General features: G+C 36.0%; 1 protein-coding gene across 1 annotated transcript in view; it reads right to left on the reverse strand.

Moving 5' to 3' along the window:
• Positions 1 to 1,235: 1,235 nt before the first annotated feature.
• SMARCE1 (SWI/SNF related, matrix associated, actin dependent regulator of chromatin, subfamily e, member 1) overlaps positions 1,236 to 17,897 on the reverse strand; it is a 20,670-nt gene continuing 4,008 nt past the window's right edge. The window contains exons 4-11 of the mRNA XM_004378079.1: positions 16,341 to 16,445; positions 10,936 to 11,016; positions 9,871 to 10,002; positions 9,417 to 9,588; positions 6,197 to 6,369; positions 5,416 to 5,517; positions 4,549 to 4,759; positions 1,236 to 2,470 (exon numbers count right to left, since the gene is read on the reverse strand). Of these exons, the coding sequence (XP_004378136.1) occupies positions 2,262 to 2,470; positions 4,549 to 4,759; positions 5,416 to 5,517; positions 6,197 to 6,369; positions 9,417 to 9,588; positions 9,871 to 10,002; positions 10,936 to 11,016; positions 16,341 to 16,445 (1,185 nt within the window). The 3' untranslated portion in view covers positions 1,236 to 2,261. The remainder of the gene's footprint in view (positions 2,471 to 4,548; positions 4,760 to 5,415; positions 5,518 to 6,196; positions 6,370 to 9,416; positions 9,589 to 9,870; positions 10,003 to 10,935; positions 11,017 to 16,340; positions 16,446 to 17,897) is intronic.

Consider the following 17,897-nt stretch of genomic DNA (forward strand, 5'->3'; position numbering starts at 1 on the left):
TCCTGTGAGAAAATCAGGGGACTATAGGGAACTCTCTTCTTTCCCACTTATTAAAAATAAAATTTAAGCCCTCAGACCTTATGTATTCATACTCAAAATAAATGCACTAAAAATCATAGTTATCTGGAACAGGAAAGTCACTGATATAAAGTAGTTCCATCTACAGTTTAAACAGGCTCAGCGAGTATGTGACCTACCCAATGCCTCTGGGGATATGAAAAAAATAAAAAGACCTCTACTACATTCCGTATTCTCAAAGAAACTTCAGAAACATCCCAAACGGTGGTGGTGTCTACATACACCACTCTGACAAACGGCAATTTTAATTCTATCTGTCCCCCTTGAGGTTAAAAGGTGTCAAATCCCATCTGACTTAATTTCCACTCTTAAGCAAATTGCCTAGCATTGCATAGGCAGGCTTGCTAGATGTTCTCAGTGCCATCTCCAGCTTAGCAAAGGAACCACTGTCATCCTTACAGACTTCCGTAACAGTAAATAACCTGACATCTTGTTCTGGCGGTTTTCCACCCATATCATTTAACAACTTCTCTGCCCCATTTTCAGTGTTAGAGAATGTATCAAAGAGGCTGTCCAATTTGTTGGAGATGAGATGGCTTTAAGTACTCAGTCCTACAATTCTTGACACCTCTATTTGATAAATTAGTTCCTCGACTCACTAGAAAACAGGAGAAAGGTTTCATACATTATTTAGAAAAAGATAGCCATGGGTTGTTTTTACCCACCTTTAAGCTTCCTCCGCTGCTCTCTTTGGAAGCTGAAGGTAGAGTAGAATCATGGAGTGCTGTGAGCTCAGGAACACTACTCAAATGGCAGTGAACTATCAGTTAAGACATGCTGGTATAGAGAGGTTATCTCCACGAAAGTACAAGGTCTGTATTTATTATTTAGCCATGTTTTCTCAAAGACAAATGTCATAGATGTCTTCATATTCCTTATCTGTAAATGCAGGAACATTTTTTCCTTTACTTTTGGAGTCAAAGACCAACCTGCATATGCAATGACTATAATGTAAGGAAACAGACTTTTGCAAGTGACTTGTACAACTGAACTTACTACTGTAGCTGTTATAGTTGGGCGAGACAAGGACCCTGAGCATGCCAATTTTAACAGCTGAGTGGCCACTCCATACTTGTCTTTACATTCCAGTAACAAAATTGTATGTTTTGCACACAAATATTTAGTGCATTAAAAACACTGAGACTTTTTCATTTTTCTTTATTACGCTTGGACCTTTAAGAAACATATATTAGATACACCACTATTCAGTAAAAATCTACTCTAGTGACGCGTATGTGTCACAAACCATCTTGCTTCTAGTCTCCAGAGTTTATCAAAAAGGTAGCTCTGATCTCTGGGATCCTGAACCTTGAGGTTTTGAATATTGCAAAACAATTTTAAGTGGATGAACTTAATTCCCAGCTGTTTTTCTTCTGGAGTGGGCTAATCATTTTGGAGTTATTTACTCCACTATAAGAATATTCAAATCCTTAGCTTTGTGATCTACTATGTCTTTGGAAGACTTGGTAAAAAAGTTAAATTCTTCTGTACAATAAGGATACACTTACCAGAACATACCCAATGTTAAGTATAATAAAAACAGTATAGATAATATGTGCTATGTTCACTTTAATGATTATTTCATAACTAGTAACAAACTATGGAGACAGCTGTAATTTCTGGATCAACACGATCCAAGTATTGTCAAAGGCTACCATCAATTCCTTACCACAACTCTTGGTATCTGAGATTTTGATTAAAAATAAAAAAAGGTGAGCAACCAAATACATACTCAAACATGACTATGTTTTTAAGAAGCTACTCTTCGCAGAAGTAAACTTTGCAGAGGGGATTTTGAGGAAAATGTTGATGGGGACTGAGACGGTTTAAAGCTATGGCTTTGGTAAGCACCCAGGTGAGCTGTAAGAAGGCATTTCTTAGATTCTGCAGCATCAAAGGATAATTCTCTAAAAGAGGTGGGAATTTTCTCAATTAATCTAAATTCCGAGGTTTTCAGCAGCTGAGGGCTAGAAACAAGATCCTAAGAAAAGAGCCAGCTTCACAACCGCTGAAGAAGGGTGACTGTGCCATTAGGCCCATGATGATAAAATGGTCCAAAAGCCCTTGGTAGTGTGATATGGACAAGAAAAAAATAATACACAAACCACATAACACCATTAAAACTCAAAAAAGCATTGTTTCATTTAAAAAAAGTATTTAGAATACATAAAACAAGGCAACATTTATTCTTTTTTCTCATCTTCTGGCATGGGATCTGTTGGTGGCTCTTCCACTGTTGCACTGTTGCTCTCTGAGCCAGTGTTACTGTCACTGGTTCCTTCCTCTGCCATACTGTCAACCCCCTCCTGCCCACTCTCCTTATCCTCAGGAGTCGACGTGCCTTCTTCACCATTCTGTTGACTTTCTGTTGTTTCTTCAAGGTGGGTCTCCTCTGTAATCACACATTTGTCACTGTCAGTTCCAAGACAAAAATGTACTCTAATTATGCTGGCAGTCTAGAGATGTGCTGTCCAATAAGATAGCCACTAGCCACATGTGGGTACTGAGCACCTGAAATTCAGCTAGCGTGACGAGGAACTTCTATGTTTGGAACAATTTGGGGTATGTAAATCTACTTTTTAACTGTTAATTTTATGAAATCGAAATATAAATCAAGTTATTACTGAAGAAAATTTAGATTCTGAATTGAGATGTGCTCTAAGTGTAAAATACACACTGAATGTGGAAGATCTAGTATAAAAAAGAATATAAATCATCTCAATAATTTATTAAATGTTTACTACATGTTGAAATGATATTATTTTGGATATATTGGGTTAAATAAAATTTTCAAATTAATTGCACTTGTTTCACTTTTTAATAAATGTTGCTATTAGAAAATTTAAAATTATTCTTGTGACTTGCATTTTATTTCTATTGGACAGTGCTATTACAGAGTCCTAGAATAAGAAAGCAGGTATAGAAATAATGTAAGGCTGATATGTTAGACACTTTGCTAAAATTCAGGCTGGGCTCTTTCCTGTTAACAAATTAAAAGCATGAGATTCTTGCTCTAATAGTCACAATTTTCTTTTCTTATAAGGATAAAAACTTGAGCACTTTTCACTAAAGACATAAAGGCCTTAAAAGTAAGACACTCCCTGTACATAGATGACAAAACAGAGGCAAAGGACTGTTTTGTCTAGTTGCAAAATGAGCAAAGAACCATAACCCTAATTCTCAAACTCTTGCTTTAACCACAAAAAGGTGTTCATGATCCAAATTTGTTAAGATAAAAAAACATGTTCATACAAAACAGAAAGAGGCTCAGATAATGAAACTTAACATTTGACTATCTGAAATGTTAATCTGCTGAATTAAATTTTGTAGAAATATTTGGTAAAGATATCTACATTCCATCCAACGTTTTCCAGATGTCAAATCTGAGGCTGTCATTTGAATACAAAGTGTGACTACTGTTTCTCCCACTTCTTGTAATTACGGTCCAGGGAGCCTCTGCTTGTGTTTCCCACGATTACTTTTAGCTTCGTCCTGTTTACACAGTACACTGGGCAGGGTCAAAATATTGCCAGAAGTTAAGGTGACCTCAAAATTAGCACTCTGTGTAAGGTTTTTTTTTTTTTGTTGTTGTTGCTTTGAAGGATGCTTTCAATAAGGAAAATCAGTATGCCTGGAATTAAGAATTTTTATAGGACAGAGGTAGGCAAACTTTTTCTGTAAAGTGCTAGATAATAAATATTTTAAGCTTTGTAGGTCAGACAGTTTCTGTTGCAACTACTCAACTATAGTGTTGTAGCCCAAAAGCAGCCACAGACAGTATGTACAAAAACAGGTGTGGCTGTGTTCCAATAAAACTTTACTTACAAGAAAAGGTGGTGGGCAGGATTTGGTCTGCAAATTTTACTTTGCCAAACCTTCTTCTAGGACACCAAAGACGATCAGCCTTAAGAGCAATGACCACATCTTGTTTAAATAACATTAGCAACTAAGGTTAACATATTGAGTGTCAGTACTGTGTTAAACCCAGTGTTAAATGTTTTATATACATTTTCTTATTTACCCTTTCCAATTTATTACTCTTGGAGGCAGGTACTAGAATACTTGTAAATGTGGAAACGGAGACAAGTAACTTATCCAAAATCATAGTGCTGGCAAATGGTGAAGCAATATCAGACCCAGATCTGCCTGACTCCAGAGCTGGTATCCTTAACCATTACACTTCTAAATTCTCAAGGCAGAAAATGACATGAACCAATCTGGGTAAAAAACCAAGACCTCAAACAACAAGACCAAAGATAACACAACACTGCTATTTTGTATTGATAACAACATTTTAAGTGAATCTATTTCAGAGAGATTAAGATTTGGAAAAAACTGGGTAGGTCATAATAGAGAATAACTCAAGAGGCAAGGTTAATAGCATGATCTCTGAAAAGCATTTAGAAAGAAAAAAGTCAAAAAAAGCTGCAAAATCCCTGACGTTCACTTTGGGGTCAGTTGGTAGGTTACCTGTCTCCATTGGAATGCTTTCGTCTTCCTTCTTTTCTTCAGTTTTATTAGCTGCTTGCTCTTCCTCCGGAACAATACTGCTCTGACTGCGTTCAGCCTGCTCTGCTGCCTCTTTCTCCCTTTCCTCCTGTCTTTTGCGGGCCTGCTCCTCTGCCTGTGCAATTTCAGCTGCAATTTTCTCCATGTCCACTTCCACCTTCAAACCGCACAACTAACAGTCAGAAAAAAGAAAACCCTCTCAGTAATGTTCTTATAATCTTCGAACCAGAGAAACTGTTTCAAAAGTGGATTTTCTTGCCTACCAACTATATATATACAGGAAAAAAAAAAATGTGGTTTTAGATCTTCTCTGAAGCTCTATGTCTATGAAGTATCAGTCTGACAAAGCGACAAAGTTGCTAATGGACCCAGCAGCCATGTAATAACATCAAATATTAGAGTAGTTTGGTGATGCAATACTGAACGTACTGGACTATATATATAGGGCTTCTGTTTTATACTTCAGGCTACCAAACATTCGACTTACTAGTTCTGACACTAAATGCAAACTGTGAATTACGTCTAATGAAGACAACTGATAAATGAATCTCAATAAAATCAGAATAATTCATGACTGCATGGGAGTTTAAATTAAAACATCAAAAAGCTATAGAGTCTATAGGCCTAATACACATGTGTATATTAAATGGTATTTTTTGCTGGAAAAAAATGGGAATAATTTTATAAAGCAAAGATTTTACTGGTTATAGCAAAGTTAACTCTGTTTCAAAGTGAACAACATTCAATAAAAACACTATTTTGGAAGAAAGAATGAAAAAAAGTAACAAACACAGTGACAAAAGTATAGTTTACAGATTACTTTGATACCCTTTTAAGTTCATTGTTAAATGAATCTGTGCTTTCTAGGAATTTCCTCTTCTTTTCCTGGTGTCGCTCTTCTATTTGAAGAAGTTCAGCTTCTAACTTTCGCTGTAAAATATAAAATATATGTTCAGGCTTTATAATCACTGAATTACTTTCTCTAAAGCAAATGCCAAACACAAAAAGTATGTCTCATTTTTTAATAGTTCACACTTTCTCATAGTGTCGTAAACAATTTTTTTGGGGGGGAGGGGGAGAGAAGGGTGTCAAATTTATTTGTCCAGCACCAAACTTCTTATTTTTATCTAATCTCTTTTTTTTCCCCTTAACATTTTAAATTTGGTAACTATCTATATAATGATACCAAACAATGTTTTTAAGTCATTTAGTATACAATGTGTCTAGCTAAAACTTTTTAAATATAAAATGCAGGATACAGGAGTGAGTGTAAGTAATGAGTATATGTTAAAGAATACTGTTTCAGGCTTGAGCAATTTCTTTGGGGAAAAAATATTTAATAAAGCTGTATAGGTTGACAGGATGCCTCAAAACTCTTAAGGGAACATTTCTTAACAAATATACAAGGCTCTGTATTACGATTTTTAACGACAAACTCATCAAATCTCTGGGAAAGGTCCACTCCCTTAAATCTCTTCTCTGAATCAGGAACAGGTTAGGTTGAACACACAAATATTTAACATGCACATTCATGCATGGGGCAGAATCAGGTCACCTGGGATCTGTGGCATAGCCCCATTTTATTATAATGAATGTTTTGTGACTTTACCTGATGAACCATTAAGGACTGGACCTGTCGTTTGAGGACCTGCATTCTAGCTGTTGTGACAACTGACCGAACGTCTGGCACCACACTCTCACTAAGGATTTCACTGATGAGGCGGTGGTTTCTCTGGAAACGGGCGGTGGCTGTATGCTTCATTGAAAAGCCATCATCATAATCTGGAATAAATAATATGTTCTGGAAATTAGGTCACCAGTTACCATACACAGGAGAGTGTAACAATGTTAACACTTAATTACCAAGGAGCAGTCGCCCTCACTGGCCTAACAAGTGGGCCTGACGGGCATCACAGGAGCCCTGGGGCCGTCATTTCATCAAAATCATCCACAAGTCACTCGATAAACTCATCTTGACCAATGAACACAATGTGTTTATTGGTCAAGATACTGGTTTTTCTCAAAAATCTTCAATGATGTGTGTCTGAAAAGGACTTGGCTAAAACACAAATAAAATATAACTATGTATTTTTGGTTTGGGAATGAATGCGAAGGCTGTATGTGACAGCAGCAAGTACAATCTTGCCAAACGTTTCACTGTTTTCAATAATTTACGGCATTTAAGAAATGATAAATAAATATGAACTTGGGTGCCTTTGTCACTGCAGCACTTTAATATTAAAGTAATGAAAAGGTCTGTTTGTAAAATTAACTTATCACTGCAGAAAAAATATTATCTCTAGCAATATTCAGTTTTCCAAATAAGCATTTACATTCTACCAAATTACAAAACTATTAAGGCCCAAAAGTTATTTTATAGGAAAAAAAAAAATTGATTCCAAGTTTACTTTTTGTCAATTTACATACTGGTCAAAATGTATACAGTTGTCGGAAGGTAATGGTATTATGTTGTTTTCTTACACCAAAGTTTGCATACAGATTGTGTGGATCTGGTCTATATGCTTATTTTTAATAGCTACACAACAGTGTTTCCTTAATCTCAGCCTTTGCTCTATCACCTTCAGAAGTTCTGACATATCTAATAACAATTTGTACTATTATTTACTTAATAAATTTCTTTAAATTGACTAAAAAAAAAAACAAAAAACTTTCTTTTAAGCAATAGCCATTAAAGCAAAAGTTCCTCTATGTGCCACCTAATCATCCTGGTGTCCCTCCACTCCCAGAGGTGAAGGAACCACCCGTTAGCAAACCCTAACAGAGGCCCACGCTGTGCTGCTATGCCACAGTTCAGTGGCTCCCTTATTATTTGGTATTTAAGCAGTTTCCGAATCTCAGATTATCACAAACAGGGCAGCTAACAACTGCTGTGCAAACAACTTTGTTTCATTTTGAGTAGTTTCTTTAGGATATATACTTCCGTAATAAAACTATTGGGATGAGAGAAAAAAAAGTTTTTAACTCTGGCTTTTTTATGAGTTTTTCATGTTTATATTTAAGGTTATATATGGTACATTTTTGCCACCTCCATCTCATATCTTTTCTTGTTGTTATTCTTTGCTTTCTTCTTTCATTTATATGGCCCCAGTGTTAACTACTGGTAGGAGAAATAAAAAGCCTCAGCAACATGGGCTTGTCCTTTCTTGGACTTTAGTTGTTTGAAATATTTTTCCCCCCTTATATTTTATAGTTACTAACTCACCAACTGTTTATCTCATGAATATAATCTTTCCAAAATGTCATTAAAAAAAAAAAAAGCTTTCACTGTCTGGGGTGGATGACTATGTATGTCTTATAAATCTTTTAACAGAAGTTAGCAGCTGTTATATTTGTGGAGATGCTGCCTTTTTCTTGGTTTTATGTACACGTTCCACCTCCCAAGTTTTCCTCTTTCTATTCAGTTCTGAAGATAAAGCCCAAGGTCTAAAGTCATTCTTATCTTGGCATCTTCATTATTACCTGCCCTTTCTTAATAGCAACTTTAAGATCCTATCTGAAACTTAAAAACGTAACAGACAGAAACCTGAGATAGAGAAGAGGCATACTCTTTTGAGGATTATTCCTAAGTGAGTCTCTTCAGCTCTTGCCAGTGTTCACACTGTTATCTTTCACTTTATGACAACTACTTTTTCCTAATGGCTTCTACGTTGCTAGCCTTTGTTTCTTCTTGCACTGACACTGACCCCTATCGTCCTGATTATTTGCAGATCTTCTTCTATTTTTAAGTTCTGCATGTTTCCCTTATATTAAGCATCTCATATACATAATTAGCTGTAATTTAGGTTTGCTTATGCTAGTATCTTTAATACTGCCGATCCTGCTTAACACTTAGTATTGTTTCTATTCCATATTCTATATTTATTATTACAGTCTTTCTGTATCTATATCCCAGTCCATTCTTAAAAAAAAAAAAAATTTGTGTTTTTCCTTGTTTTTAAGTATATCAGTTTATTCATGTCTTTAGGTATTATTACTTCCTCTTTAAAGCTCCTATAAGCTTCTTCTTTGTTACTGCCACTTTAAAATGAGATCTTAAATTACTGGTATTTTTGTTGCTTGCAGCTAGAGCTTCCAGCCTTTTCTATACCACAGCAGCATACAGATAAAATATTAATATTGTATAAGTGGACGAACATGCTCATATGCTCACAGTGGAGGAGACTGGCCCAGGGCTCCTTGCAACTCCAGACCCTTGCCTGACTGCAGAGGACCAGGGGAGCAATCTGCACGTCTGCAAACTGTTCATGGAATGCCCATTAGGGAACTCTGCTGTTGGTATGTGTATTTTGTTATATATATATATATATATATGTAATTTGTAAGTGTGTGGCCTCATGAGCGGTTATGAGCTACATTTACAAATTTTAGTTGATTTCTGAATTAACTGAAAAGGAAATTTCATAATGCTTCTACCTACTCATTAACGTTCTCCCTGAAGAGTTTTTAATTGAGAAAATTTAGGGACCCAACAAGAAAACGGGATGTAGTTAGAACATGTTTAGCTTTTTAAAAGCAGCAGAGGCAAAAATCCCAACTGTAACTTAAAAATCCTTTATGTATTCTGAGGGTGAACGTTTTGATAAATAAATGCTTTTTGCTGTTTTCTGTACTAAAAAAAGGGTATTTCTCTTTCTTGAGGAAATTCACACACAAATCTTACTCAGAATAACCAAAATAATGAAATACCACTTAAATTATGCTTTTTCTGGTTTTCAAGTTAGGCTAGGAAACGAAAACATATAAAAAGTTTCTTGTATTTTAATTTTCACAGAAAGCATAAACGAAATCCCACTTTTCTTTTTTTTTACCATCTGGATCTTCAGCAGGCTGAATGCTCATGTAAGGTTCTCCTTTCTCCATGCGAGACTGTCTCTGTCGACTTTCTTCCTCTAAAGCAGCTTCTGCACGACTTTTTGCATTTATGTAAGCAAGGTATGCGGGGGAATTATGATAGGCCTTCATAGATTCATTGTACTCTATCTGAAATTCAAATGTTTTTCAGTTTTATAATTAACATTTTGCAGGTTATAATGTATACCTGTATTATTTCATCTGAATATCAAAAGATATGATGAAAGCATAATGTGATAATCATCTCCTTTTTACACACAAGAATCTGAGAGAAATTAAGTGACTTGACTAAGGCAGACAGAGTCTGAGTCGTCTCAGCTTTCCGATCAAATCTTATGTTTCTTCTAAAAATAACAAGCCAATGTTTATGCAATTTACATCTTGTCCATCCCAACACTGCACCCATCCTACCTTTTCTGCTTCGTATTCGTTTAAATATTCTTGTTTCTCTTCATCAGTGAGATCTCGCCACATGCCACCAATAATCTTGCCGATCTCCCACAACTTTAGGTCAGGGTTGGAAGCCTTAACTTGGTCCCAGACCTTAAAAAGGGAAAAGTTGAAATTTCAATACTGATGACTAAAAATACGTATCTTTAAAAATACTTTTTACTACAGAAACTTCCAAACATAAACAAAAGCAGAGTGAGCGATATAATGAATCCCTATGTACCCAACATCCAGCTTCAACAACTGTTAACACTTGGCCAATCTTATTTCATCTAAACCCATGCTGGATTATTCTGAAGCAAGATCTCAGACATAATGTCACTTCATTCATATATACTTCAATTTAGCAGGTCAAGAACACCTCCAATCACTGTGGACACTTAAGATGAGTTAATTTGATAATATACTCTCTACATGTCTCTGAAAGTTTCAAGAATTTAGAAGGAAAGTGGTTAATTTGTACAATACAATAAATCATGCTGCCAAATATATATATAATAATTATGACCAAAAAATTTCAGATAGTCTAACCAGTGGTTAAAATGTCTAAATGCTGTCTTTAAAAATATTGGCTCTATTTTTTTAAGTTAGAAAAATGGGAAAATTGAAGGAAATATAAAGAAATAAAAATTACCATAATTTTACTATTCAGAGTTAACCACTGTCTGCCAGGCTTCTTTTTTTCTTCAAACATGTGACTGTTATTATTTTTATAAAATAACAATATATGAAGTCTTGTATCCCTTTTTTCACTTAACATTTTCTTAGATCATTAAATATTCTCTAAAAGACATTACTTTAATGGCTACATAACATTCTGTCTTTAATCACAGTTTAATCATTTTCCTCATTAGATTTTAGCTTCAGAATTTTAAAATTAGAACTAATCTCTCTAAAAATTGTAATTCTTTATCGTTTATCCTCTGAAGATGCATAGAAAGGCTGGCTAAGGCAATCTGAAACTTGATGTAAAGCCAAGAAGCAAAGACACCAGTCCTCACTCCTTTCTGGGTCCCAGATGCCTACCTTTCTGCTGTACCTCATGTACGGCATCAGCGGCTTATCTGGTGGCTTTGGGGGTTTTGGAATCGTAATACCAGAGGACGCCTACAAAAGAGTTAAATACATTCATTATTCAATTGCAAGGAGTTCACCAGTAAACTGTAAAGAGAGTCCCTTAAAAAACTCTAACACGCCTTTCTTCTACTCGTCCATGGATACAAGATTCTTACATTTCCTCCACTGAAAATAACTATCACTGAAAATTCAGAAATGTTCACATCAAAAGAAAAAACATGACTGTAAGTGCATAATTTGTAAATGATTTACTTAGCAGTTGATTGCCACTGCTTTGACAACCTGCCTGTAAGAACAAATAAAACATTACATAATAATCTATACATCAAAAATATATGGTTATATATCAAGAATCACATTTAGGACATTTCCTGGCATTCTTGTTTTCCTTAATTTACTACTACACATACAGTCAACACTTGATTATCTGTACAGCAATGGGTTCAAACATAGCAAGGATTCTGAGGGTGGCACGGACCGGGCAGTGTTTCATTCTGTTGTATATAGGGTCGCTATGAGTTGGAACCGCCTCGATGGCACCTAACACCACCACCACCACCACCACCAGGATCTGTTCTACTTTAACACTTACCACACCTACGCTGTCTACAGGGGGTTTTGGATTTACTGCACAATTCCAGCAATGTACACTCACATAAACAATAACACAAAACTACCTCCCAGGCTCAAAAATGAAAAACAAAACCAAACAAAACCCCTCATCCCTTTACCAAGACTAGAGATTCTATTTCTTTTAAATTCTCTGTCCGTATCTAGTGGTTTTCTTATAAAGGGGATCAAGAAGCATTCATGCTTCTCTGTGTCCTAAGTCCCAACCACAGTGTAGAAGTGAATAAGCTTACCAGGAACAGAGAACTGGCAGATACGGGGCCTAATTAAGACTTAAGTCTTATAAAGCTCTATTCCGTTAAAAATTGTTGGTATTGTGGGGAACACATGAGAAAAAAGAAAAGAACAGGATATGTGCAGGAAAAAGGAGACAGAAAAAAAGGAGAGGGAGGAGACATTAAAAAGTATTTTTTAAAAGGGTAAAGAAAAAAGAAGGAGAGAAATAAAAAGAGGAAGGAAACAGAAAGGTGAGAGATTGGTTTATTTCTAAGGGCTAAAATCCAGACAAGTTGATTCCAGATAGCTTCTGGTAGGCGCTCATAAAACTCCAATTTAAGAGTATCGACTTCTGAATGTCTTAGTCTCATCTTAATGCAGATGCACTGCATTTGATCAAGGACCTGGAATAAGAAAAATCATGGCTGAATCACACTTATTTTCCCCAAATTTCTGGGAGATCCCTGATACTGATTCTTCCTGCCAGGCTAGGGAGAAGTAGTGCTGGCTTCACTCTAATTATCAAGAGAGGAATTGGGAAACCCTTACAAGAAAACTAAAGCAGCACTTTGTTCTCTTGACCTTCTGTTATGCTGTGGCAAGATGCCAGGGACATTCCTCCTGGGCTGGGACCCCTATCATAACCTTATTTTTCATCCAAGGGCTCAGGAATTAGCCTGTTTGTGCCCTTTCACTGTGATCAAGCAATGCTTCCTCTTCCTACTAGGGTCTCCCTTCTTCCCTGCTACTCAACAGCTGCTTCTTCATATATGGAGTTATTAGAAAGCGTTCTACCTCTGAAGCAGCATTTCCTCTCTTTCCAATTCTCTCATGTACTCTTACCACATCTCATCTTGGTGCCACTGCAGACAGAACCTGTGTTTAGCCAACAGTGGGCCATGGAGGATGGAAACTGTCAACAGTGGTGGTATGAGCAGCCAGTAAGATCAGTATCAGAGCCTGCAGGAGTTCTTTCAAAGGGAAAGGGAGGTGAAATTCCTACAAGGCCAACCTTATGTCATGGATTCAGAGAGGAGACACAAAAGTCAGTGACTCCTATCCACCATAAATCTTCAGGATTTCGTGAAATGGGTTACAAGTACATTTGGAGTTGTGTCTAACAGTTGAAGATGGTAGATAATTGTTAATATATTTTTTTAAAGCAGAGGTAGAGAATTCTAAAATGTCTATATTTTCATGCTTTAAGGATGAATTAAAATACTTTAAAAAATAAATTATAGTAAAACTTGCTCTTTGACATTTTTGTAAGAAGTGCATTTTATAACATTAATGGATTTGCTTATTTCTCCCTCCTTTCTCCCAAAGGGAGCCCCGGTGGCACAGTGGTTAAGAGCTACAGCAAGCAACGGCTGCTAACCAAAAAAGGTTGGCAGTTCGAATTCACCAGCTACTCCTTGGAAACCCTGTGGGGCAGGTTCTATCTGTCCTCTAGGGTCGCTACGAGTCAGAATCGACTTGACAGCAACGGTTTAGTTTTTCGGTTTTCTCCCAAACGAAGGTATAAAAATCATCTATACAGTGAGGTTATGTTTTTATAACACTGACCAGTCAATGTATTTAAACAACAACAACAACAACAAAAAACCCAAATAGTAACAACAACCTAAATTGAATCCCAGCTTGTTTTGGGGGTACTGACCATTTAGGTTATTAAACACCCAATTTATTTATCATCTCAGACAGACATCTTTCTACAATGTCATATACATTTCCCTACTCTTTCTAAAAAAGTGCTATAATCCTCAGGTTTCTGGTGTGAAAAACTGCTGGCCCTTTCACTAATGGCTCCGTGTTATGATTCTGGAGTACATATTTGCTTTTCTAGCTCTTTCCCTAATGATCTCACTGCTATCAGGAAACCTGGCTCTAACAGCAACTCTTCCTCTTTCCACTTTTCTGCTTCCCACGTGCATAAGCTGAGAAAAACAAATAATTACGCTTGTCAAAATTGTGCTTACATAAGAGTAAGGTCCTAGGAATCGCCTACGAATAAAGTCCCCGATTTTGTGAAATTTATCTTGTCTACTCATTTTGCTGTCTCCTTTCCAATTCTCAGCTTTTTAAGAGTTTTTCCCCAAGACGAATTTCCACTAAGTATAGAAAAATATGCTGTTTTTTAACATTTTGTCTCAATCTGGTTTCACATCTTGTACTTAAGAGAATGCTAATGATCACTTGGATGAAGAACTGATAAGAACTGAATTCCACCTCATAGCTATTGCAAAATTCTAAAAGGTTTCAACATAATTCATAAAGTGTTTAGAATCTGAAAACCATCCAAGAGTGCTGGAGTTGTCACAGAAAACCAATATTCTGTGTAGCCTAGATAAAGTTACTTCACAGGGCTTCACAGAATCATCCCTTCAAATCACTGGCTAAGGCAAGATTTGCAGATACTACCAAATAGGAGGAAAAAGCCTCCCCCAAACCAATAATAGTGTATAATAGGGGTCATCTTAAAATATCTTTATAATGGTCAAAATCTGATCTAAAAATTGAGTCCTGTGATATATATGGTTCCTGTGAGTTGGAACTAACTCAATGGCACTTAACAACAACAACAAAACTAAAATATATTAAAAAGGTAGGCATAACTAATTTTTTCAGAGAATGATTCAATGACCTAGGAGGAAGGTCACTGAAATATACTCTAAGGTTAAAGGAGCCAGAGTTAACACAGGCTAAAAAGCTCCACATTTTTTAGGGCCTCCATGTTGTAAATCTGAACAGCGGTTTGAGTATACTTAAATGTGGTGCTAAGAGGACAACGATACAAAGAAAACCATAAAGCAGCAGAATGCCAAATTTTCCATTCCCAACAACCCTCCTAGTCTACTGAGAAGCTAGTGCACACTCCAAATGCTGGGTTCTAGCATCACCAAGAAGGAGTGGGGAGAAAAACAACTGAGCCAGGACAAGGCCCCAAGATAAAGGTGCACGTTCCTTTTCCTAGTTAAGTCTTCACTGAATGATCTCACTTTATTAACAGAAGTTCCCCAAATACATCCCAGAACAAAATGCTTACACAAAGCCAAAAATTTATCTAATATTACAGGTACTGCCATTTCTATTCTATTAATATAGATAATCAAGAGCTGACTGTATAGAGCTATTAAATTACTCTTCCGTTTACTATCCGTGAATAATTTTCTGCATTAACATGATGATCCAAAATAGATTCTGCTCCTTGTTTAAATTAAAACATTGTTTATCATTTTGATAACCTTGCCATCCATTATGCTTGTGAAACAACACATTCAGGCCGGGGAAAAACATGTACCAATGCACATAAAAATTATATGCATTGTGAAATGCATACATACACACACTTTGTCAGAATTCTTCTGCGATACCATGAAATACGCATGGCACATAAAACTTGATATGCTTATGAAGTACAAATTATGCAGAAACAATGAAAAATTTAGACAAACAAAACCTATCAAGCTAAGCAATATGCTTACCAAGATAGACATATAGTTGGATAGTTGCACGCTTTCTGCTCTAGCATGACTACAGGGTGAGAGGGCTTTTTTGAAGTTACATTAATTGAAGGCACTTCTTACCAATGAATACAGCAAATGGAAACCAGGTATTAAAAAGTTTACAGCCGTTCTGGGTTGTATACATTCTCACCAATAACATATTCCAATGCCTGTAGGTATTTGGCTTTTGGATTTACTTGCTTTTGATAAATCCTTTTTTTTTTTTTTACAGTTATGAGCAAGTTCTTTTGCTTCTTTGAAACCTAAACTTCATTGAATAACATTAAAGATAATTTTAAAATAAAAAGTTTGAAAGTACATCATTCAATTTTGGTATCTTAGGTTGATCATTTAAATGACACAGCTGAAGTTTCAGAAATTATATACCTTATTCTACAGATTAGAAATGTACTTCTACTTGTACATATCTAGTATGGTACTTCAAACTAATTTCATTCTAAAATGGTGAAATAAAAATCTTTTTCTTTTTCACTGGAGAGAAATTAATCTCAAAAGCTAAACTACTAAATCCAAAAGACAAATAATTATGTGTAGCAGTTTAAACTGAAGCTTCTGGTAGGCCAGTCAAAAGCTTTCCAGCCCTGAAAAGCCAGGTCTATAAGCTCAGCATATATTAAGGAACTGAGTTCTTTAGCCTATTGCCAATTACCTTAAATAAATACTCTTAAATACTCTTCATGTCAAAAGGGCTATTTAAAAAGAAATTCTAGCTTTGTCTACATACAGAATAAGCATTAAGTGCCCAAGACTTTATTCCTACTGACCACCAAACAGAATGGATTTTTCTTTTGTTCCACATACGTATCCAGATCGCACGTTTTTTCTTTTCCGTGTAAGATTGTACAACAAAATGTTTAAAATAGTCAAAAAGCCAGATTAAAATTTAATGGCTGTGCTTATGATTCAAAAGGACCTAACTCTGAAGCCATTTCTAGCCAATTCCAGTTGTTTGCCGGATGCTGTAATAGTTGATTCTCCTACCGTGACCCGGCTGTTGGTGCCCGGGTTCCCTCCCAGCCTGTAGTTGTTGTAGGCGAGATGACTGTATGGATTGTATCCCACAAACCCTGGTGTGCTGGGCATTTGCTGATGGAAACAAATGAGACAAAAACACGAATGAGAAATGAGCTCAAACGAGGAAAACACAGAAATGAAAAATGATTTGCATATGGCATGCAAAAGCAACCTGAACTTAAACAAGCAATGATGTGTTGTAACTGTTCTTTTTCTTTCATTGAGAAAACTGAATTTTTCTTTCATTGAGAAACCTGTCTACAAATGTTTGTTTTTTCCTTTTTGCAGTGGGGGAGGGGTATTTGTGTAGATATGAACGTATGTGGCTTGCGTTTTGGGATAAGCAATAATACACCTAAGTGTCTCAAACACTCAGGATTACTTTATGATCCACAGTATAACAATTCAGTGATATATGTCATCTGAGATAGCAAGGCTTGAAATGTGATAAACTAGAAGTCTGAAACACTTTACATGCAAAACAAAACACGATTTATTTGACAGCTACGTAGATGCCACCAATGTATTTATCTACTAAAAACAAAAACAAGAAATGGATCTACTTTCAAGACAGTTTTATATCGTTTTATATAATGTGAGAAATGAGAAGAGACTCAAATCAGGAAGCCAGAAGTTGTCAATAGAAAAGAACATTATGTCGGATTCAATGGATGTCACATACATGATTTCAAAACAAAGACTTGTAAGAAATGCATGGATTTCATTCTGGGGTACTGTCTGATCTTTTTAACCATCATTATTTTATAGGCTTTTCTCTTCCATCTCTTCTTTGATCCATCTTCCACAGGTCAATCATGAACATTTTCTGTATTTTAGTCTTAATATGAAATACTTTTCCAGTTGGCAGACTTGAACTTTCTTTTTCCATCTAGTTTCCTACCAGCCCTTTCAAAACATAATTGCTTGCTGCAGCAACGGAATTCTTGGTTTTTGTGAATTAAGTGTTGATGTGACAACAAATGTGCTCTTACATAGCAATGTCCTCATGGTTAATACAATGACATCCAATGTTCATGAGAATCAAGGCACAATGCATAAAAAGAATGTAGCAAAGAGAGACCAAATGTAGGGTATTTTACCTAATGAAACTCAATCAAAACAAGTGATAGTAATTTCATTTTAACATGCAATTAATGGTATCAGTCCTAAATTGTATAATGTGATATACATTTAACAGCACATCCCAGCTATGCTGTAGCTGTTACAAAATAAACACCATTTTCTAAAACATGCTGTTGCACATATCCCTAGTGTCTGAAAGGCAGGCATTCAAGCAGTTATTACATTCGATACTTTTTAGGAGAAAAGAGAACGACTGACTCAATTTCTAGCCTACATAGTTATGGAAGACGCAAATTAAGCATATTTAAGTAGGCAAAACACATAAAAAGTATCAAAGGCACAAGAGAAATATTTATTACTTGGAGTGGTACATTTGGGTGGTAGTGGTCGTGGAGGTGGTGGAGGTGGTGGAGGTGGTGGAGGTGGTGGAGGTGGTGGAGG

Source organism: Trichechus manatus, unplaced genomic scaffold, assembly GCF_000243295.1.
Source record: "Trichechus manatus latirostris isolate Lorelei unplaced genomic scaffold, TriManLat1.0 scaffold00054, whole genome shotgun sequence".
NCBI lineage: Eukaryota > Metazoa > Chordata > Mammalia > Sirenia > Trichechidae > Trichechus > Trichechus manatus.